At 40.4% G+C, this 24,266-nt stretch overlaps 1 protein-coding gene across 1 annotated transcript in view; it reads right to left on the bottom strand.

Moving 5' to 3' along the window:
- The window catches only part of AFG1L (AFG1 like ATPase), a 216,958-nt gene that overhangs the window by 27,605 nt on the left and 165,087 nt on the right, over window positions 1–24,266 (bottom strand). The window contains exons 9-10 of the mRNA XM_053590851.1: window positions 12,655–12,725; window positions 12,298–12,398 (exon numbers count right to left, since the gene is read on the bottom strand). Of these exons, the coding sequence (XP_053446826.1) occupies window positions 12,298–12,398; window positions 12,655–12,725 (172 nt within the window). The remainder of the gene's footprint in view (window positions 1–12,297; window positions 12,399–12,654; window positions 12,726–24,266) is intronic.

Below are 24,266 nucleotides of genomic sequence, written 5' to 3'. Positions count from 1 at the left end.
ACTTGAAAATAAGATATATGCAGTGTGCATAGGAATTTGTTCATAGTTTTTTTTTTTAAAACTATAGTCCAGCCCTCCAATGGTCTGAGGGACAGTGAACTGGCCCCCTGTTTAAAAAGTTTGAGGATCCCTGTTCTAGAGATTTCTGTACTGATCTTATTTTCTCTTCTAAATTAAGACTGCATGAAAGTGAAGACTCATTCATCTTGGTACCACATATAGAACCTAGAAATATGCCAGCCTTGTATCAAGTACTTGGCAAATATTTGTTGAATAATTAAAGAGAAATGCCATATGTCTTTTATCCTGTATAAGGTAATTTAAATATCTAGCATGTTGGTTTATTTAAGCAAGCTTCCTTCTGAAAAGGACTTTCTCAAGAGTAAATACCATTTTCTGGCCCACTGGAAAATGCTGATGCCAGTTACGACCTTTTCCAGAGTGTGCTGCCCCATCAATCTTACTACAACAATACTTTAGGTACCATGTTCCTCCTCAAAACCCTGAATGACTCTCTGTGGATTATAGTAGGAACACTATATTTCTCTGCCTTATTTATATGATGGATCTGTCTGAGATTTTCAGTTTTATTTCCCTTTTCACTTTAAAATACACCCTGTGCTCATTAGGCAAGTATCTTCTGCCCACCCCCAAGCCCCTGAACATGTAATGCTTGGCTTCAGATTATGGATGAAATACCTTCACTTTGCTTATCTAAATTCTACTTACTCGTTAAGGCCAAGATCAATTTCCTCTTAAATCTCATGTGTCTTTGGAGACTTCCCAACCCTTAGCATCCTTACTTTTAACTCCTGATACACTCATAATATGTACTTAACTGGTGAGCACAGCTCTTAGACTCTTACAGCTAAAAGGAATGACAGAAAGGGGCTGATCACAACACACATTTCATAGGTGAGGAATGTGGACCCAGAGTGATTAAGTGATCTGTCAAAGGCAACTCAGCTAAACAGTATCTCTCTCTATGCTTTCTTTTCTTTCTTTTTTTTTTTTTTAGTGTTAAGGTCTTGCTGTGTTGCCCATGCTGGAGTACAGTACTTATTCTCACTATGATCATAGTGCACTATAACCTTGAACTTGGCTCAGGTGACCTTCCTGCCTCAGCCTCTCGGTAGCTGAGACTGCAGATGTGCACCTAGCTGAGGTGTCTGAGTAAGGATTGGAATTGATATCTTCTGACTCTTTCCACCCTTCTGCACTATTTGGTATTTGATTTGTGTTACTTCCTTTACTGAATTGTAAACTCTTTGAAAGAAATTTCTTACACTTCTTTCATATTCCTCATAACACAGGCAGACAGCTATGAAAGTCCTTAAGAGATAGCTGTTAACCACTAAATCAATGTGATAATCTTGTGGAGGTAATCTTATATGACATATATTTCTTGATTAACATACCAAAAGAGTTAAGCAATATTTGACCCCAAACTATGTGGAAATGTTATAATCCCTATGATACTATAGCTAATTTTTTGTTCTTTTCTCAAAATCTTTTGCTTAAATCAGTAACATCTTCACCAAGCTATTTTAGGAAACAGAAAGTAGCATATTCTAACAATTTCTAAACCTTTTCTATAACATATATCTGCACAGTAATAAAATAGGATACAGCGTACTGAATATTCTAATCAGCAATGTACTAAGTAATTATTAACTTTGAGTCAACTGATCTAATCTAGGGAGAAGGCACTACAGATACCAAATTGTATTTGATGGTAGAAAGCATATTCTTGGGCAGCGCCTGTGGCTCAGTTGGTAAGGCGCCGGCCCCATATACCGAGGGTGGCAGGTTCAAACTCGGCCCCGGCCAAACTGCAACCAAAAAATAGCCGGGCGTTGTGGCGGGCGCCTGTAGTCTCAGCTACTTGGGAGGCTGAGGCAAGAGAATCGCTTAAGCCCAGGAGTTGGAGGTTGCTGTGAGCTGTGTGAGGCCATGGCACTCTACCGAGGGCCATAAAGTGAGACTCTGTCTCTACAAAAAAAAAAAAAAAAAGAAAGCATATTCTTAAATATTATTGATACTTGAATAAAAACAATTTCTGTTTAAGATAAACCAACCTAGACAGCCACAGTGGCTCACGCCTGTAATCCTAGCACTCTGGGAGGCCAAAGTGGGTGGATTGTTTGAGCTCACGAGTTTGAGACCAGCCTGAGCAAAAAGTGAGACCTTGCCACTACTAAAAATAGAAAAACTGAGGCAAGAGGATCGCTTGAGCCCGAGTTGAAAGTTGCTGGGAGCTATGATGCCATGGCACTCTATCCAAGGCAATAGCTTAAGTCTCTGTCTCAAAAAAAGAAAAAGAAAAAAAGAAAAGAAAAACCAGTCCTAGTTGGTAGGTGAGCAATACAAAAGCCATCAGTGTTAAAGCTATTTAAAAAAACCTTACATGTACTTTAAAGTGTTTTACAGGCTCAGCACCTGTGGCTCAAGCGGCACTAGCCACATACGCCCGAGCTGGCAGGTTCGAATCCAGCCCAGGCCCACCAAACAACAATGATGGCTGCAACCAAAAAATAGCCAGGCATTGTGGCAGGCGCCTATAGTCCCAGCTACTTGGGAGGTGGAGGCAGGAGAATCACCTGAGCCCACGAGTTGGAGATTGCTGTGAGCTGTGAAGCCACAGCACTCTACCCAGGACGACAGCTTAAGGCTCTGTCTCAAAACATACATACATACATAAATAAATAAAATAAAATCAATCAATAAATAAAGTGTTTTACAGTCATATTAATTGATTAACCTGATTTTTTTTCCCTCAGTACCTTACCAATCATTTTGTCATCACCTTACCTTCTGTTTAGAAAACTATTCTATCTTTATAATTCTCAGGACCACATGAAATAGGCTAAGTCCAGGTATGTAAGGTGAATTTTTATACCTAATCAAACATACTCTACAATTCTTCTCACACATTTAACTCCACCCCACAGTTTGGTACTGGCAGGCCAGTGGAAGACCAGGGTCTTGTGGGATTTAGTATTGGTTGAATGATCTCAAGGCGCTTTCTAACACCAAAACTATGATACCTTAGCTTAAGTAGTGATGAGGAATGTGAGCAGGACACGACAGATTAAAGACTTAGCACTCATTTGTAACACCGGATTCATCTGATCCATTCTCTGTTAAGCTCTTCGCAGTCTCACTTCTGCCCTATCACCTCGGTTAGGCGGCTCACTGCCTTATTTGGACATGGTATTGCCAGGGACCAGCAAATGTGGGAAATGAGCACTCCAGGTACTATCTACAAAAATGGTTTTGCTGCGGAAGGTAAAAGGCCAAGGAGATCCCTGGGCTGCCTTGATTCTGGAGATTAATGTCCTGATTCCCTGCTGCTAATCATCACTGTTGGCATCCAAACACCCATCAGCCTGGCCAAACAGTAGAGATAAAAGCTATTCATCCCTTGGAGACTTTTCTTTTGTATTTACCTGGATGGAGCTGAAGAACATTCTTCTTTTTTTTTTTTTTTTTTGTAGAGACAGAGTCTCACTTTATCATCCTCGGTAGAGTGCCGTGGCGTCACACAGCTCACAGCAACCTCCAACTCCTGGGCTTAAGCGATTCTCTTGCCTCAGCCTCCCGAGTAGCTGGGACTACAGGCGCCCGCCACAACACCCGGCTATTTTTTGGTTGCAGTTCAGCCGGGGCTGGGTTTGAACCCGCCACCCTCGGTATATGGGGCCGGCGCCCTACCGACTGAGCCACAGGCACCGCCCAAGAACATTCTTCTTAGTAAAGTATCACAAGAATGGAAATGTATGAAATCAATAGATAAACAACTACATACCCACATGAGAGAAAAAAACAATCAAATTAAACTGGGGAGAAGGAGGGAGGAGGGGAGGGGGTGAAGGCAGGAGGGAGAAGCATTGGTAAACTCTCACCTAAGGGGCGTAATGTAAAGATATACAGCACACTCCTGAATGAAGGGCTCAACGACAACGTTACCTAAGAAATAACAATGTATAATTTGTATGCGCATATTAATCTGAAATAAATAAACAAGCTATTCATCCTTTAGTATTTGCTGAGAGTACAGCAAAACACAGGACACACACCAAAAGTAGTTTCCAACCAGTGGTTTCATTTGGAATAAAACCAAACAAGCATTAAAAAAAGAGAGAAGGAAAATGTCACTTAACAGCTCCCCAAGAGATACTATCTAATGTAGTTATAAATCTGATTGATATATAAATTAATGTAATTTAATCAAGATTAAGACGCAGATGACGGCCAACTCGTATATCCGATATGCCTCCATTTCTTGAGTACTGGGAACCAAGGAAGAGAGGTAACAAAGACAGAGCTGACGGTAACGCATATGCCCATGCATATGCATCAACGGATACTTTTTTCTGCACAGACTTTTTGCAAACACACCTGGCTACCTGTCATTATTTTTAAGGCACAAATAATGAACTGCTCTTGCAAACAGTTACTTGCAAGCACAGTTATCAGCTGAGGAAACAATTTTCTGCAGCTGTAAAAATTATATTTCTCAGTAAGGAAAATTCAGGTACAGTCGATTTCCTCATTAAGCCTTTAGAATTCAGCTTTGGCTTATTTTCTCTGAAGAGGATTCTTTTGTTTTCAGACTATGAAAGTTTAACTCTGAAGCAAGGAGTTCTCAAACTTTTTGAGTTCAGGACCCCTTTACACTCGTAACAATTATTAACAAACCCAATAAGCTTTTGCTTCTGTGGGTTGTTTCTCCTAGCGTTTACTGTATTAGAAATTAAAACTGAGAAAAATTTAAAATGTGTCAATTAAATTTAATTATTTTATTTATACTTATTAACACGAATTTATTAATTCATTTAAAGTAACAGCGGTAAAACCATTACATCAAACCCTTGAAATTCACATAAATAACATTTTTGTGAAAAATAATTATATTTTCCAAAATGAAAATTATTTAGTAGGAGTGGCATTGTTTCACATTTTTGTACATTTCTTTAAAGTCTGGCTTCATAGAAAATAGCTGGCTTCCCATATCTGCTTCTATATTCAATCTATCAGGATTAAGTTATTCAGGTTGAAATATGTAAGAAAACCTGACCTCACAGAGTTAGGTAGTTGGGAAAAGGAAAAGTATTTTAATAGCCTTATTAGATAATTGTGGATATTCTTCTTTGATGCCACCTGAAAACTCAACAAGAAGTTACTCTAGAGCAGTGGTTCTCAACCTTCCTAATGCCGTGACCCTTTAATACAGTTCCTGTGGGTCGCAACCCACAGGTTGAGAACAGCTGCTCTAGAGAGTACACTCGTGAAGGGAGGAAAAGAGTAACTTTAAGGTGGAAAAACCAGATGAGCCCTGATCAAACATGGGGGTGAGGAAGGGTAACATCAATGGTGACAAGCCAGGTTGACGGACTCTTCATGGGAAATGACGAAAACAGCACTTGACCTCTGTGGTCTGCTCCCAACAGCCCCTAGTTTTCAGATCATGAGAAAAACATCAGGCAAATCCTGAGAGACATTCTATGAAATACCTGTCAAGTCATCCTCAAAACTGTCAAGATCAGCAAAACCCAGAAAAGCCTGAGAAACTGTCACAGTCCACAGGAGACTGAGGAGGCATGATAACTAAGGGTTAGGTATTATCCTAGATGGGATCCTGGAACAGAAACAGAACTTTAGATCAAAATAAAGCAGATCTGAATAAAGTGAAGTGTTTAGTTAATAGGAGTATATCAACAGTGGGTCATTAACTGTAACAAATGAACCCTATTAAAGTAGGACACTAATAATAGGGAAAACTAAATGAGAGGTATATGAAAACTCTCTGTACCCTCTTCCCAATTTTTCTATAAACCCAAAATTCTTCTTCTTTTTTTGAGACAGAGTCTTTATTACCTTCTCTAGAGTGCCATGGCATCACAGTTAATATCAACCTCAAACTCTTGTTTTGATTTTTTTTTTTTTTTTTTGGAGACAGAGTCTCACTTTGTTGCCCTTTGTAGAGTGCTGTAACATCATAGCTCACAGCAACCTCAAACTCTTGGGTTCAAGTGATCCCCTTGCCTCAGCCTCCCGAGTAGCTGGTACTGTGGGTGCCTACCACAATGCCTGGCTATTTTTTAGAGACAGGATCTCCATCTGGCTCAGCTTGGTCTTGAACCTGTGAGCTCAGGCAATCCACTAGCCTTAGCCTCCCAAGTGTTGAGATTACAGGCATGAGCCACCATGCCCGGTCAACCTCCAACTCTCAGGCTCAAGTGATTTTCTTGCCTCAGCCTCCTGAGTAACTGTGACTATAAGCGCCTGCCACCTGGCTATTTTTAGAAAGGGATTTCAGGGTCTCACTCTTGCTCAGGCTGGTCTCGAACTCCTGAGCTCAAGCAATCTACCTGCCTCAGCCTCCTAGAGTACTAGGATTACAGGCATGAGCCACTGTGCCCAGCCCAAAATTACTCTTAAAAATAGAGCCCTAGTTATTGTGGCAAGTGCCTGTAGTCCCAGCTACTCGGGAGGCTGAGGCAAGAGAATTGCCTAAGCCCTGGATTTGGAGGTTGCTGTGAGCTGAGATGCCACAGCATTCTACTGAGGGCGATAGACTGAGACTCTGTCTCTATCGAAAAAAAAAAAAAATACAGCCCTAGTAAAAAAATTGTTTTAACTTGAGAAGAGGTAGTTTTTAAAATGTTAGTTGCTTACTTACAGTGTAGACTCCAAAATGGTATCAGTAGACTTTTTGGATTCTATTATATTAAAATCCATTAGCCTTTCTTGCACTTTAAATGGATCTTTTGTCATATATGATTCTGTAAAAGCACACATTCATTATTGGAAAATATTGGTGCAATTAGTTATACAGATCTTCCAAATGTTGACACATTTAATTTTACAATTATCAAAACACTGCATTTGTTAATATCATCATCAGTCTCATCAGAAAAAAATGTTTAAGAATTGGGAAGCTGTCAAGCTCAGATGGTAGAAACAAGTTTTCCAAAATTCTAATTTTCACTTGTTTGTGCAAATTGTATCATTGGCAACAAATATTGTCAGTTGTTTCCTTGAAATGACAGTATTACTTTATTTTCAAGAAAACGTCTGTCAAACACTGCGAGAAAATGTCTGCCAAATCTGAGTAACTATAGTTTGTCTGTCACTCAGTCTTCCAAGCACATAAAAATGGTATTCATGGAAAAAGTGGCTAGTTCAGCTTGCAACTCAAACAACTCCGCAAGTGCTTCTCCTCAGCACAACTGGAATATTTGGTACATAGGGGAAGTATTTTGTATACTTTCTATTTCATTGCAAAAAATATTAAAAAGACATATTCTCAAAGTTTTTGAGATTTAACAAAGTAATTTTTACTATTTCTTCAAGGCTATTCTTTTTTTTGAGACAGAGGCTCACTTTGTTGCCCTGAGTAGAATGCCTTGGCATCATAGCTCACAGCAACCTTGAATTCTTGGGCTCAAGCAATCCTCTTGCCTCAGCCTCCTGAGTAGCCAACTGACACGGTAGCTGAGACTACAGGTGCCTGCCACAGGCAGGTCTTGCTCAGGCTGGTCTCGAATCCATGAACTCAAGCAATCCACCCGCCTCAGCCTCTCAGAGTGCTGGGATTATAGGCGAGAGCCACTGTGCCCAGCCTGAGGCTGTTCTTTTTTTTTTTTTTTTTTTCCAGAGACAGAGTCTTACTTTGTCGCCCTTAGTAGAGTCCCGTGATGTCACAGCTCACAGCAACCTCCAGCTCTTGGGCTTAGGCAATTCTCTTGCCTCAGCCTCCCAAGTAGCTGGGACTATAGGTGCCCACCACAAGGCCTGGCTATTTTTTTTGTTGTTGCAGTTTGGCCGGGGCCAGGTTTGAACCCGCCACCCTCGGTGTATGGGGCCGGTGCCCTACCCACTGAGCACAGGCTCCGCCCCTGAGGCTATTCTTAAATGGGACTAGGTTTTTCTTTGTTTTTATGGGCAGTGAAGGGCATAATATAGTTTGGTGCAACTTCCCTGATTCTTGCCAATTCACCATCGTTGCTTTTGCACCATTACTGTAAATACCACTGCAGTGAAAGGCAAAAAGTGGCCAAGTATTATTACAGAGTTTAGACCTCAAGATCACTGAAAGGTCTCAAGAGTCCTGTACAGGTCCATATACCACACTTCGAGAACCACTGACTTAAGTAACTACATTTCTGACTTCTCTACAACCCTCCGATTAAGCCAAATAACTATATCAAGGTTAAGTCCAGGTCACGTCCACAGAGATGAATCTTCATTCTCCTTTACCATAGCTCTGGTATGAGGGAATGGCAAGGAGCAAAGACAAACACAATAACAAAGAAAATGCCAAGAAGGCCACGGTACCCAGTGTGATGAAAATGTGTCAAACGGTCTATAAAACCAGTGCATGGTGCCCCATGATCACATTAATGTACACAGTTATGATTTAATAAAATAAATAAATAAAAAATAAAATAAAAAAACAAAGACAAACATATCATCCTTTGCCTTCCGAAAGTTCTCTAAGGCAGCATTTACCAATCTTTTTCATTCCATGACAGGAAGAGAAAATAAGAATAACTTTACTAAGGGGTAAAAGGAGGAGGCTGCCTAAGGCTTGAGAACCCTGGCACGGAGGTAATGGACCCATACAGCCTTCAGGAAGATGAAGGGTTCAGGAGCTCTACCCAGTACCGGGGACCTGCCAACGACCTGAGTTTAACAGTTCTACACTAAGGTTTTTAACTCAGAGGAAGGCTTTCAGGACTTGAGGGTGTCTGTTCTCTAGCCAGCTTCATGCTCCAGGAGAGTCTCAAAGCTTGGGGCAGCGCCTGTAGCTCAAGGAGTAGGGCACTGGCCCCATATATTGGTGGGTTCAAACCCGGCCCTGGCCCAAAAATTCAAAAAAAAAAAAAAAAAAAGTCTCAAAGCTTAGCTCAGATATAGCAGTACACAAAGCATTTGATTGTGCTTCATGGTTGAACTTGATTTTATGTTAAAGATTTAAAGCAGAGGCCAGGTATGATGAGTCACACCTATAATCTTAGCACTTTGAGAGGCCAAGGTGGGAGGACTGCTTGAGGTCAGGAGCAAGAGTGAGACCCATCTCCATAAAAAAAAAATAGAAAAATTAGCTGGGATTACGGCTATAGTCCCAGCTACGGAGGAGGCTCATGCAGGAGAACCACTTGAACCTAAGAGTTAGAGGTTGCAATGAGCTGTGACGATACCACTGCACTCTAGTCTGGATGACAGAGCAAGACTGCCTCAAAAAGAAAAAGAAAAAAAAAAAATGACTAGAGGCAGAACTTGTCCAGAGCATTTTCAGATATACTATAGTGATTAAAAGCACAGAACCCGACTCTCAGACTACCAAGGAGTTTAAGCCCTGGTTATGCCTTACTGGCTGTGTGACCTTGGGAAAATAACATCTCGTTGTCTCAATATCTCCACCTACAGAACGGGGACAATAACATTGTAAGTATCAAATGAGCTAATATAAAGTACATGGAATGATTCCTGTCACGTGGCTATATTAGTTGTTACTATTACTATCATTTTTATTATGCATGTCTATAGAGTCTCCTATCTGGGGCTGCCTCTCTGAGCACGACCACGTGGAATTATAGATTCACGAAGAAAGAGAATCCCAGAGATACTGACAGACTACAAGCTACCCTGCAGAATTCCAGATCTGAGGATCTATGCTTGGACAGAGAGGGAAGACATGGGCAAAGAGCAGAATGCCTGGGCCTTTTTCATTTTACTTAAGACATGTCAAGCACTTCCAGTCAAACCCTCCTTTTACCTTAGCACAACACTAATAAATACATTTTTATATTACTTTTTCCTTGGAAGGGGCCACGGTTCACAAATAATCATTACAGACTATCAACCCATCACCACTCCTTGTCAAAGGTTTTTTTCCAGAAGGTGTTGGTCATGGTGGTCAGGTAGGTCTTAGGCTTTGAGAGCTGCCCAGAAAACTAGAATATGCAATCCAAAGCTGGGACTGTCCCAGACGCACTAGATGCCTGATTCTTTACCTTGGTTTGGATTTCTTTTTTTTTTTTTTTTTTTTGCAGTTTTTGGCTGGGGCCAGGTTTAAACCCACCACCTCCAGTATATGGGGCTGGTGCCCTACTCCTTTGAGCTACAGGCGCAGCCCCTGGATTTTTTTTTTTTCTTTCACACTGAACAGCTTTTGGCAACTATTTAGCCTGGCTCATAAGATCATTATAGCCTAATTAAGACTTTTAAGCTACAGCTAAAGTTGAATGATTTCAATGGTTCTCTTCATGCCAGTATCCAATATCCAGACTGCCACAGTTATAAAGTTGCAAAGAAATGCAAAATCATCATAACAAGAAAATATTCACAAATGAAATGATCACTTAAAAAGTTAGTCCTTCCTCAAGCATCCCACACAGCTTAACATTAGGACCTACCCTGACCCATCATGGCAGTGTCTTTTGTCCATCACTCAGTGCTTGTCCAATGTAAAAAACATCCCACAAATACAGTGCAAATAAAGGGCAAAGCTATCCCTGCAAAGTCACTGACAAGTGAGCACGTGGCCAACCTGAAGAAGAAAATAGCCAACAGGGATTTGACAACACAAACACAGAAAATAATTGACTTATTCATGAAGTTAAAAAGGATTTTGAAAAACTTCAGAAATACTTTTATAAAAATGATTTCCTACATAATGGAACAACCAGATTGTGAAATGAAGGATATAATGTAATTTCATCCTAGAATTTTGTAAAGAAAGTTATGCCAAAAAGAAATGGAAATTTGTTCATTGTTTATTCTAAGAGTGTAGTTCATAGTTGCTAGTATAATCCATATTTTTGTCAAATAAGAATGACTTATTTTCATAAGTGTTATTTTCATTTTTTCAAGGTAAAGAAATCAACCTTCTTCCCCATCACTCTCATATAGTAAAAAGAGAGTGAAGATTTTGGTCCCTGATAAGTGGCCTTTTCCTGGTCACTTACTTCAGATTCCTAAAATGATAAGCATATAAAAGAATATAGATAAATGCTCCGTATCTGCTCCAAGAGACCATCTTTGCCTTTCTCCCACCAGATTGAACAGGCCTGTCTTTTCCCTTTCCCCACTGGATTCTCTTCTGGAATAGGTAGACAAGCTTTATCTTCTGGATATACGAGATTCTCCTCAAGTTTATTTCTCTGGCAAAATAAATAAAACTTAAACAGATGGCCTCAATAGAACTTTGTCTGTAGATATTAGGTTATTGGGACCTTAACAAGACTGATACAATAGAAATGTGAAGGGTCCTTATGACCCAGAATGCCGCTGCCTGGCAGAGGTCAACATTAACCACCTGTCAGGGGATCCTAACCAATCCTAAACACTATTGGTTCTGAAGCACTAAATAATTGCAAACTGGATCCATCTCTCTGCCTTAAAAATTACAAGTTTACCCTATTTAGAAGTAATTAAGGCATTAGCTTCTAAGAAAAGCCCTCATAAAATGGCTGCCCATGTACATCAGACTTTCTCTTTTCTATTAGTGGAAAACAACCCTTCTTTAGTTACCTAAAAAGTCAAGATAAATCACAGACCAGCTGGAATCAATTTATACATGCCAATCAAAGAATTATGTTTGAAGATATGCCTGATTTTGACTTGCTTTCCTCAAGATTTACAATCAATAAATACATTGACTGAGAACTTTACAGTTTTTAAAAGACAGAATTCCTATCTATAATGAATCTGCAATCAGGGTCTTTCTCATGTGAATGTGCGTGCATACAGGTATATATTTTTTCTGCTGCTGAATACATTATTTCTATTATACAGATACCACAATGACAGAAATTCACTTTCTTTGACCATGGCCAAAACAGGTCAGATATTATAGCAAGAAGAGATGGGCAAGGTGTACAAAGAATGAAAATGCTTTTATGTCATGCTTCCATGGACTGTGGTGGCATTACGTCATCTTCCTTTTTCCCACGCACTAACCTCACCTCAAAATTTTTCTAAAAATCTCTTTTGTTTGACTTTTACAGAATAGCCCTGAAACTGATTTCATTTTTGCTTCTAGCAACAGTTGATGGTTCTCTCTGCATTTTAAATATTGCTTCCGAGCCCCGTAAGTGCAAATTTTGTGCCAATATCTATAAAAAGCACATGGTAAATATAGATGAACATTTTCCTTAATGAGACTTTTAAATGAGTTCTGACTCTGTGAATCGTATTTTAAAATCTGAAACAGGCAGAGGGGAAAACACGAAGTATTTTAACATGTGAAAAGGCCGATGCGTCTGGATGTGCCTGGATACTTACTCTCTCACACAGCTCTTCAAATATGCAGTCGGCAATGGTTCCACAGGCTTTATTCAGCCGCAGCTCTCTGCCTTGCACTTTTAGAATCCTTGGTCTAGTTACTATGGGAACATGAACAAAGACTCAATCTTGTCTGGATAATTACTATAAAATTCATCTCTTACAGATAGGAAATGCATAGCTTGATGAATAATAGCACATGATTCAACACATAAATTAGACAAAATGCTGATACAATGACTGCCACTTGAGCGTGGCATCAACCCATATACAGCAATGGAACTTATTAATTGGTCAGTGGAGATTGGGCATTGTGTTCTAAATGTATTCTCTTTCAAGAGAAATTAACTTACGTACAATCATTTTGTTTCTGAGCCAGCTCATCAAACAACTTATCCATGACAGCCTCCACATCAGCTTCACTTGTGCTACAGTGAAAAGAATAATAGAATATGAAATTAATAACACTTGAAGCCAACATCAAACAGCTGCCTGAGCCTGCTTAGCTTTTTGCCCATAAAAAAAAAAAAGAACAGGATGTTATGCTCTAAATACAAACATTAGATTTAGAATACACTCAAAAGAGGAGAATATTAACTCTCAGGTAGATGATTCTGCCTTATTTGCATACACTGAAAGACTTCTGTGCTTCTAGCTGCTTCCAGTAATGAGACGATACGAGGCAGAGTAAATCCATTAATACTATGTGTACACAATGAGGAGAAAGCTCCTGGCTCTCTCTTGCATGCAAAACAAGAGCAAATAGACAAGGCAGTCAAGCATCCAGCAAAGTATCCTTTGAAATCTCTACTGAGAGGGTACATGTGGAATTAAATATTGAAGCCGCTTTAAAAAAATCAAGTCAATCCCCTGACTGAGACGATCAAACATCCAGAATTAAATTACTACCTCTGAAACACCAGCTTGATCTGCACATCAATAACTTTATCAGACTTTTTGTATAAGGACAATTAGGGACCACACAGTTTCTCTCAGAAGCGTCCTTCTTGGAAATTCAAGAAAGCTCTCTCCTTCTGTGGTGCCCACCATGCCAGCTCCTAGGAAGTTAGTCTCATCACAGAACCTTTTGTATTCTAATTAGAAATCACCATATGGTTTAGGGAACTCACATATACAAATGTGATAATGCTATGGCCTTTTTTCCTCTCACTTTTTTTTTTTTAAAGTGGGGTTGATAAATTAACAGTCAATAAAATAAAATAACTGGCAGAAGAAATAAACACTGTTAAAAAGAACTTCATATAAAAATGTAAGTTTACTTCAACTCTACATGCAAACTTTTACAGGATGACCTGCCAATATGCTTAATTTTGACACACAAATCACTCTTACTAGTTGTGGAAGCAATTAAGCTAATTTCTGGATACCCATCTTAATAAAGCTTCATTGAAAATTGATCCGTCCTGCTTGGTACCTGTAGCGCAGTGGTTACAGCACTGGCCACATACACGCAGGCTGGCGGGTTCGAACCCAGCCCAGACCAGCTAAACAACAATGACAACTGCAACAAAAAATAGCTGGGTGTTATAGCGGGTACCTGTAGTCCCAGCTACTTGGGAGGCTGAGGCAAGAGAATGGCTTAAGCCCAAGAGTTTGGGGTTGCTGTGAGCTGTGACGCCATGGCTCTCTACCGAGGGCGACATAGTAAGACTCTGTCTCAAAGAAAAAAAAAATTAATAAAAAGAAAATTTATCCATCCATGTTGAAAAGCCAGCAGAAAGAAAAATGGTAAAACAGATTATCTTTTCTTTAGATTAAGCTTCAACAGTTTCTCCCTTGAAGTTAATTATCAAGTGGTAGGCATTTAACACACAAGGACCCAATTCATCAACTGTTCTAGAGCAAATGCCTTTTTTTTTTCTGAGATGAGGTCTTTCTCTGTCACCTAGGCTATAGTGCAGTTCTGTCACAGCTCACTGCAACGTCAAATTCCTGGGTTCAAGTGATCCTTTCACCTCGACCTCTTCTGTAGTTTGGACTACAAGCTCATGCCACCATGCGCCCACTAATTTTTCTATTTTTGATAGAGATGGGTCCTGCTATGTTGCCCAGGCTCGTCTCAAACTTCTGGTCTCAAGCAGTCATCCCACCTCAGTCTTCCAAAGTGCTACCATTATGCCTGGTTCAGGCATGAGCCACTGAACCAGACACAAATACTTTTAAAATGCAACAAAGTGCACACTCAGGATGAAGAGTCTGGAATTGTCACATTCCAAGTAAGAACCATTTCACCTCAAAGCATCTTAAAAACATCATTTGCAATGGTTAACTTTGGGGAGGAAATGCTATTTGACTTTCATAAAGTCTTATATGACATTTGAATAGAGCCATGTTAAAGGAATAAAATGATACTACAGAGTGATTATGGAGATAAAGAAACAATTTTAAAGGCATAAAGAAATCACATAAACCAACACAAATGTCAACACCCACACGTGTATATTTATACATCATTCTTGAGCATGCCTCTGGAACCAACTCCACCTTTGGTGTACATGAGAAAAACTGTTGGAGAAGTGAGCTGAGATCTAGAGAGCAGAGAACACCACTAGCCACCCAGGATGTTTCCTAGCTTTTAAAAAGTTAACTTTTCCTTAGGATAGGCACATTACTCAACATAGGGGTAGAACTGAATTACGAAGAATAACTCAGTCAGAAGATAGGTCTCCTAAAACATATTTACTAAACATCCAAATGCTTACAGACTTCATTGGTGGTGATTTCATTTTTGCTCTATGCTCTAGTATGCAATCTTTTTTTTTTTTTTGTTTGTTTGTTTTTGTTTTTGTTTTTTGTAGAGACAGAGTCTCACTTTATGGCCCTCGGTAGAGTGCCGTGGCCTCACACAGCTCACAGCAACCTCCAACTCCTGGGCTTAGGCGATTCTCTTGCCTCAGCCTCCCGAGTAGCTGGGACTACAGGCGCCCGCCACAACGCCCGGCCATTTTTTGGTTGCAGATTGGCCGAGGCCGGGTTTGAACCCGTCACCCTCGGTATATGGGGCCGGCGCCTTACCGACTGAGCCACAGGCGCCGCCCTCTAGTATGCAATCTTATTAAAATGTGACTCATTAGACATTGATCAGGCCATATCTTCTGAGTCACTTGTGAAATTATAGTAAAATTATATGTGGAATCACATTACTTTTATTATAATAGTATCTTATAAGAACTATTACATTATTATGAATTTATTCAGAAGTACAAATGTAAAATAAAAAAATTTATTAGTTAAGTAGCTTAAAAATAAAAGTAATGCATAAAAGCAATTTATGTTACTGAAAAGCAGCATGCACTTGACCTCAAGGAGTACGTTTATTGAGGACAGGAAACTCATCTTCATATTGTCTTAAAAGCGGGAGAGGTTAGTATGTGCTTTTAGGTTTTTTAAACATATCCTGATGGATATAAAATAAATAAGGATGCCAAGAAAGGAATCCTTACCAGAAATGATTATGTCCATAATCCCTTACAAGGAAAAACTTGTAAGGAAACACTAGTCTTTTCATGGTCTACTCAGACTTCAGGTTCTCCTACTTAAGAGAATGCATCAGAGTTCATTAAGTTTTTTTTTAAGAAGAGAATTAGAAAAGTAAAGGCAGAAATTAAAACCTGCCTATCTATACTAGCCTTAAAGATTTAGAGTTTTATTCACTATCTGTTTTCATATCCAGTTTATACGTCTTTTGAGTAATTTTTGTGATTCTAATAAAAATTTTAGATGATTCTGAATTATTTCAATGTGTCACACAGAGAATAACAAATGTTATCATTTGTTAAACAGCCGTGACGTAGCTTATGTTATTACCCCACTTTTACAGAAGAGAAAACTGAGACTTAGCAGATTATGCTGCCTATCTAATATGAATATATAAAAATGTAACTTTCCTATATAACAGAAAATGTTATAAATAAAATAAATAAGATGATGGCAAACTGGGAACATAGTGGCAACATTTATTCATATTATCAATGTATTAAAAAGTTCCAACAATTAAAAAAAACATGCACAGTCGCTCACACCTATAATTCTAGTACTTTGGGAGGCCAAGGCCGGAGAATAGCTTGAGGCTAGGAGTTTGATGCCAGCCTGAGCAAGAACAAGACCACCCTACAAAAATCAGAAAATTAACTGGGCATGGTGGCACAGGCCTGTAGTCCCAGCTGCTAGGGAGGCTGAGGCAGGAAGATGGCTTGAGTCTAGGACTTTGGGGGTGCAGTGAGCTATGATGGTATCACTGCACTCCAGCCAGGGTGACACAGTAAGATCCTGTCTCCAAAAAAAGATAAAGGAATTCCAACAGTAGAAAATTCCCAAGTAGGAAAATTGCCAAAAAATTCAAACAGGCAAATTACTATACATAAAAAAGATAGCTCCATGGACAAGAAGCAGATGTAAAATTATTCTTTTTTACAAAAGAAAATAACAAATGCAAAGTAAAATCATAAGATGCCTTTCTTCGATCCAAACTGGCAGAGATAAGAAAAAAGATAAAATACCCCAAGCAAACCTAGCTATGAAGGAAAAAGAACACTCTTACTACTGCTGGGAGGGCTGTAAAACTGCCACAAGATTTCCAGGCAACCAGCTAATATGTAAGAAAAGCATTAAAAACATGCATTTCATAACACCCAGCTAGTCCACTCACCGGAATTTCACCTATGAAACTATAACAATCTTAACTACTACAAGAATGGTCACTGTGACACTGCTGTTGGCATCACAAAAGTGAAAACGAACCAAAATGGCCGATGAAGATGAATGTGGGTGATATGCCCATAGAAGGGAATAGTATAGAATTTTTGAGCACAACTTTTCCCTCATCATAGAATTGCAAGTAAGGCACAAAGCTGATAGCTAAAGCGCTAAGTATCTCCAGCTTTCTAAAGAGAGCTGCCAGTGAACCACCGTAACAAGTCCAGACCCTCTGCTGTTGGCTTCAGTCGGGTCACCACCCCTCCTCCACCATCCCACTGGCTTCCCCACATTACAGTCTAAAAAGAGGAGGACAGGGACCATGAGTCACTGGCCTTTTGGTCCAGTATCTGTGATAGGGCCTTTTCTCTCCGTCCCCCTGGAGAGGAGGAGGATTTACCCTGCTCAAAGACACGTAGTGAGGGGAAGGGTGTTCTACAAGAATTATCTGGAAAGGTTAGGGGAGCCTAGAAGAAGGAAAAACTGGCATTACTCTCCTTAGATGAGCAGGACCTTAACAGATTGGGAAGTCTGGAAGGGAGAGGTGGGTGCTGAGCTAAAATGAAGCCAGCCAGTCTTCACCAAAGACTTTTGCAAAAGGCCTGGCACTGCCAGATATATTCAAATGTATGGGTGAGGGCACTGGGCTGGAAGCAAGAACACTGCTTGACAATAAGACAGAGGTAGCTCCTTAGATTCCCTCCTTCTCTACTTGGATAGCCAGATTCATGCCCCTCCTCCACTCCAGCAGAAACTGGAGTGTTTCCCAGCTGGAGCAGTTTCATCAGTGAAGAAAGGGGGAGTGACCTCATACTCAAATCCTACAGCCCCTACCAGCAAACCTTCTATCTCAGGAAGTAAACAGAAAGATTTACCTTTGGAGGAAACTGAACAGCCAAAAGAAAGAACTGCAAATACTGACATTTGGGGTTCTCCAACGAACAACCAGCGCCCTTACCATCCTCCAGTGAAGCTCACCAATCAATAAAACCGCATCTATGCACACAGAACTTCTAATCAGCTTTTTATTTTTATTTTTATTTATTTTATTTTATTTTTTTGTAGAGACAGAGTCTCACTTTATGGCCCTCGGTAGAGTGCCGTGGCCTCACACAGCTCACAGCAACCTCCAACTCCTGGGCTTAAGCGATTCTCTTGCCTCAGCCTCCCGAGTAGCTGGGACTACAGGCGCCCGCCACAACGCCCGGCTATTTTTTGGTTGCAGTTTGGCCGGGGCGGGTTTGAACCCGCCACCCTCGGTATATGGGGCCGGCGCCTTACCAACTGAGCCACAGGCGCCGCCCTCTAATCAGCTTTTTAATGTCTCAGTCTTACCTGTGAACGGACAACCAAATGCTTCTGGGGATTTAAGGAAAGCCACTAGGATAAAAGACAAAAACAAAAGTAAAGAAATAGAAAAAAGATTGCGGAGAAAGCAAAGAAAAAATACAGAGAGCAGGCTAGTGCAGTGGCTCATGCCTGTAATCCCAGCACTCAGGGAGGCCAAGGCAGGTGGATTGCTTGAGCTCAGGAGTTCAAGACCGGCCTGAACAAGAGTGAGACCCCCACCTTTTAAAATAGCCAGGCGTTGTGGCAGGTGCCTGTGGTCCCAGCTACTTGGGAAGCTGAGGCAAGAGGATTGCTTGAGCCCAAAAGTTTGAGGTTGCTGTGAACTATGATGCCACAGCACTGTACTCAAGGTGACAGAGTAAAACTCTGTCTAAAAAAAAAAAAAGCTAAGTATGAGCTAAGCTAAGCCAAAATTTGGGAAAATAATTAGAAGAAAAAATTGAAGTAATATTTCAAGAAATAGACCAAAAAGATGGAAAATAGAGGAGAAAATTAAGTGATCAATCCACAGTTTCAATAACTAACCAGAAAGCGTTCCAAAGAGTATAAGGGGGCGGGGAGAAGAAAAGAATCGAAGAAAAATTAAATTAAATTTCCTAGAATTATAGGACATGACTATCTAAGTTGATAGGGTTCAATGAATACCCAGCACAAAGAATGGGGAAAGAATTCCATTCTAAGGCACATTGTCAAGCTATTTCAGGAACAAAGGGAGAAGTTTCTAAAAATTTCAAGAGGAAAAAAACAGGTCAAATATAAAAGGTCAAGAAACTGAATCACATCAAATTTTGTAATAGCAACAACAGAAGCTTGAAGATAATGGTGTAGGGTCTAAAATACTCCAAGGGAATATTATCATCAGACTATCCATGCCCAGTCAAACTATGACTCAAGTAAAATAAAGACATTTTCAGACATCTGAGCCCTCAAAATATTTATTTCTCCGTGTACCGGTCTCAGTATGACACTCAAGGATGTGCACTATGGGATAAGGGAGAAAAGTTACACATCTAGGAAGACCAAGTAAGGACTGCTTCAGCCAACCCTCCTGCTGACAGCAACAGTAAACTCTGGACCAAATACAAGCAGGTCCCCGAAGGGACAGGACAGTGAGCACAAGTGGGCAGCTGCTGGAGGATAGCAGGTGCCCAAGAGAAGGGAGAGATATGGGCTGTTCATCCCATTCCCATGGCTTTCAGTCTGAGGACAGTGCAGTCAGTACTGCTCAGGTCAACAGACAGTCCCTTAGAAAATCTGTAGTTGGTCAGGTGCAGTGGCTCACGCCTGTAATCCCAGCACTCTGGGAGGCCAGGGTGGGTGGATTGCTTCAGCTCAGGAGTTTGAGACCAACTCTTTTTCCTGAGAAGGGAGAGACCCGTCTCTACTAAAAATAGAAAAACTAGCCAGACATGGTGGTGCATGCCTGTAGTCCCAGCTACTTGGGAGGCTGAGGCAAGAGGACTGCTTGAGCTCAAGGGTTTGAGGTTGCTGTGAGCTATGATGCTATAGCACTCTACCCAGGGTGACACAGTGAGACTCTGTCTCAAAAAGAAAGAAAGAAAGAAAGAAGGAAAATAAAACCTGTAGTCCTTCTGACATGATGAACAAGAAGAAAGCTGAAAAGGCAGGGGAATCTCAGAAAAAAAGTTTCCAAATTCCCAATATGTAGTATTTCTGAAAACTCTTGAAACCATAACTTATTCTGTAATTATCACAACATTTTGTGTTTTCAAACAATAATGCCATAATTATAAACAGTGAATCCTTTTTCTATCACGATTATATAAAAACTTCAACTGCTATCTGTGTAACAATATTATAATAAACACATGGCTTATCACTATTAAAAATTGATATACTGTAACAAGATTATATGATACAAAAACATGCCAAAGTGATGCACAGCTGATATAGACATTGAAGTAAAAACATAAGGAATATTAACAGAAAATAAATACTACTTATTATCATTATTATTATTATTTTGAGACAGAATCTCACTTTATCATCCTTGGTAGAGTGAGGTGGTGTCATAGCTCACAGCAACCTCAAACTCTTGGGCTCAAGTCATCCTCTTGCCTCAGCCTCATGAGTAGCTGGGACTACAGGTGCCCACCACAATGCCCAGATATTTTTAGAAATGGGGTCTTGGGGTGGCATCTGTGGCTCAGTCGGTAAGGCGCTGGCCCCATATACCGAGGGTGGCGGGTTCAAACCCGGCCCCGGCCAAACTGCAACCAAAAAATAGCCGGGCATTGTGGCGGGTGCCTGTAGTCCCAGCTACTGGGGAGGCTGAGGCAAGAGAATCGCTTAAGCCCAGGAGTTGGAGGTTGCTGTGAGCTGTGTGAGGCCACGGCACTCTACCAAGGGCCATAAAGTGAGACTCTGTCTCTACAAAAAAAAAAAAAAAAAGAAATGGGGTCTTGCTCTTGCTTAGGTTGGTCTTGAACTCTCACCTCAGCAAGTATTTTCTCCTGGTCTGTGATTTGACATCTCTTTTTTTTTTTTTTTTTTTTTTTTTGAGACAAAGTCTCACTATGTCGCCCTGGGTAGAATGCTGTGGCATCACAGCTCACAGCAACCTCAAACTCTTGTGCTTAAGCGATTCTGTTGCCTCAGCCTCCCAAGTAGCCAGGACTATAGGTGCCTGCCACAACACCCGGCTATTTTTTGGTTGTAGTTGTCATTGTTGTTTAGCAGGCCCGGGCTGGATTTGAACCCACCTGCTCTAGTGTATGTGGCCCTGTCTCATAGTCCTGATCTTTGCTGGTTGAAAATATTCCAGATGTAGAATTCCAGATTCCTTGCATTTTGTACTGACATTGGGTCAAACCATTAAGAGAGTGCCCTAAATTGACTACAAGTTGAGCTTAAGGTACATGTTGCTTCATTCTATATAAAAACTCATTTCCTTTATTAACATGCATCTGGCTTCTTTTACTAAATGTTGTATTTGTGAGATTCATCTATATCAGTGTGCATAGAAGTTACTTATTATTGTTGTTGTATTGTGTCCTATTGCATGAAATACCACAATATATTATTCTACTGTTGATGAGTGCATTCGTCTGCTTGGCCTGCCATACAAAATACCACAGACTGTGTGGATTAAACAGATTTTTTTTTTCTCATGGTTCTGGAGGCTGGAAGTCCAAGATCAAGGTGCCATCCGGGCTGCTTTCTTGTTGGGGCTCTCTTCCTGGCTTGCAGATGGCTGCCTTCTTGCTGCGTCCTCACATGGCCTTTCCCTTTCTTATAAGAAAACACCAGTCCTATCAGATTAGAGCTGTACCCTTATGATTTTATTCAACTTTTTTTTTTTTTTGAGACAGAATCTCGCTATGTTGCCCTGGGTAGAGTGCCGTGGCCTCACAGCTCACAGCAACCTCAAACTCTTGAGCATAAGCGATTCTCTTGCCTCCCAAGTAGCTGGGACTACAGGTGCCCACCACAACACCTGGCTATTTTGTTGTTGTTGTTGTTGTTGTTGTAGTTGTCATTGTTGTTTAGCAGGCCTGGGCAGGGTTCAAACCTGCCAGCTGTGGTGTATGTGGCCGGCGCCCTAACCACTGAGCCATGACTTTCAACCACGGTGCCAAGCCATGACTTCATTCAACTTTAACTACCTCCTTAAAGGCCCTATCTCCAAAATACAGTTACATTGAGGGCCAGGGCTTCAGCCTGTGATTTTGCGGGGGACATAATTCAGTTGATAACACTGAGCATTCGTGTAGTGTACTGTTTGGGGATACTGTGAGCAGTGCTACTATGACAATTCCAATTCAGGTCTTTTGGTAAACATATATATAAATAGGTCTGCTGGGGTATAGCTGGGGTAGAATTGCTGCTCACGGAGCACACCTATGTTCAGCTCAGTAGATGCTGCCAGAAAGTTTTGCCAAAGTGATTGTATCCATTTATATTCTCACCAGTAATGTACCCAAAGTTCCACTTGCCCCACCTCTTTGCTAATATGTGATATTTTCCATCTTTTCAATTTAGTGATTATGGTAGACATATTATAAATGATGTCAAATTATTTTTAGACATGGGTGGGGCACCCCCCCCAAAAAAATATAATTTAATCAACCAATTAATCCAGAAATAATTTCTTAATGAAATATCATTATGATATACATACGATTTTAAAATTCATGCTTCAAAACACCTAAAACCTCTTGACTTTTCTCAGTAGGAAATTCCAAGAACACAACTTTATTGTCAACACTTCATCTAGAATATCTTTAACTTCAAGACAGGGGAGAGGTGGGTTGGCATTTACAATGGAGACAGCTAGTGTAGCAGCAGTAGCAGCAGCGAGTCTATGACCCCAGGGCCCTCTTGTGAGTTTTGTAGCAAAACCGTTTAAAAAGATTGCAATATGACTTTCCACTACAAATCTATGTTTAAAGGGACAGCCATCCCTGCGAAGCTCTAAAATAGAACAAGGATCGGCTAGTTTTTAAAAAGTTAAGTATTTGGGACATGAGGCTTAATGTGAGCAATAGGCCTATTCAGAAAACAAGTGTACAAAAGTATGCAAGGATTTAGTTTATATAAAAATACAAAGAGTGATCTAAATTAAGCTCAAATTACAAGCATAACTGAAAGATTTTCCAGCCTCACCAGTCAAATTTGAGGAAGTGGAGACACCTGTTAGCCAAAGTAAATGTATGGAAAGGCAGTGGCATGAAGACGGTGCTAAATTTAACATGATTTTTTTAAGGGTAGAAGAGGCGCTAATTTCAGACTTTTCTTTTGTGGCTACAAGAATATAATGTCACGTACTGTCAAAGAAAATGTCCCGTTCAGCTTTGTAAAGTCCCATTTTAACCAAAAAGAGGAGTATCTTGAGGATGGGTGACGAGTAGCATCACACAGTGATTAGGAGAGAATAAAGGAATTTGGTTCAGACGCTACCAATTGTGTCCCCTTTTCCTATCCTGGTGACAGACGGAAACTGAGTAGAAATAAATAATTTAAGTGACTTCCTTTAATTCCCGTGAAACAGCTCAACTCTGAGAAATTGCCCCATCAATACAATGCTACAATTAAAGTAAACCTTCGTGCAGATAAGATGCAAACATCAAAGTCTGCCCAGCGATAGTCAAACATAGTAAGAGAATTAAAGTCATTTCCGATGAGGAAGCAGAGTCACTCTTTTCAAAGGTTGTTTTTAGGGGGTGATGTGGGGACAGGGTAGGGGACAAGTAAGCCTGTGTAAAACGTGGAGTCCTTCCTTTCCTTTCGTTCTGCAGTTCCCCATTCCATTGCCTCCCCCACCTTTTGTTAAGCTCGGAAACTGCAGTGGAGGGCAGGTTTCTATTTTCTTTGACTAGGGCCACTGTGTCTTCAAGTCAGAAAAGCCCTGGAATCGGCCACTGTTTAGTTGCCAGGAAATTTGGCATCAACTCCTGCGGGAATCCTGTGAGTACAGTACCCTAGATTAAAAGGCTGAGTGCTTTGGGAGTATGAGAATCATGATGTATTTTTCCATATTAAATTAGTAAACAGAGAACAGAAGTAACCAGTCGTTACCATTCCGAAAAAAAAAATTCTATAGCTAAAATGAGGCAGTCAACATAAAACTCAGATTCAAAGAAATGGAACATGTCAAAAAAGACCTTATTATTGCTGGATCATTTGAAATTCTCAACAAAAATTCCAAAACACTTGGAGGTTTCTGGAAGAGGGTCACACATGAATTTAAATGGAAATTAATTTCTTCAAGAACCTCCCACTTCATTAGGATTGACTCAAGGGAACAGAATGCTACCCACACTTTGCTCCTTTATCCCCTTTCAAAAATCAACAGCTTGTTAAGGTATCAACAAGTAGAATGAGGTTGGCTTTCCTTAGACCCTCTCTCCCCATGTTCTCTATTCCAGAGAGCCAGAGTTGAT

This window comes from Nycticebus coucang, chromosome 5 (genome assembly GCF_027406575.1).
Source record: "Nycticebus coucang isolate mNycCou1 chromosome 5, mNycCou1.pri, whole genome shotgun sequence".
In the NCBI taxonomy this organism is placed as follows: Eukaryota; Metazoa; Chordata; class Mammalia; order Primates; family Lorisidae; genus Nycticebus; species Nycticebus coucang.
This window is presented reverse-complemented; position numbering and strand designations above follow the sequence as displayed.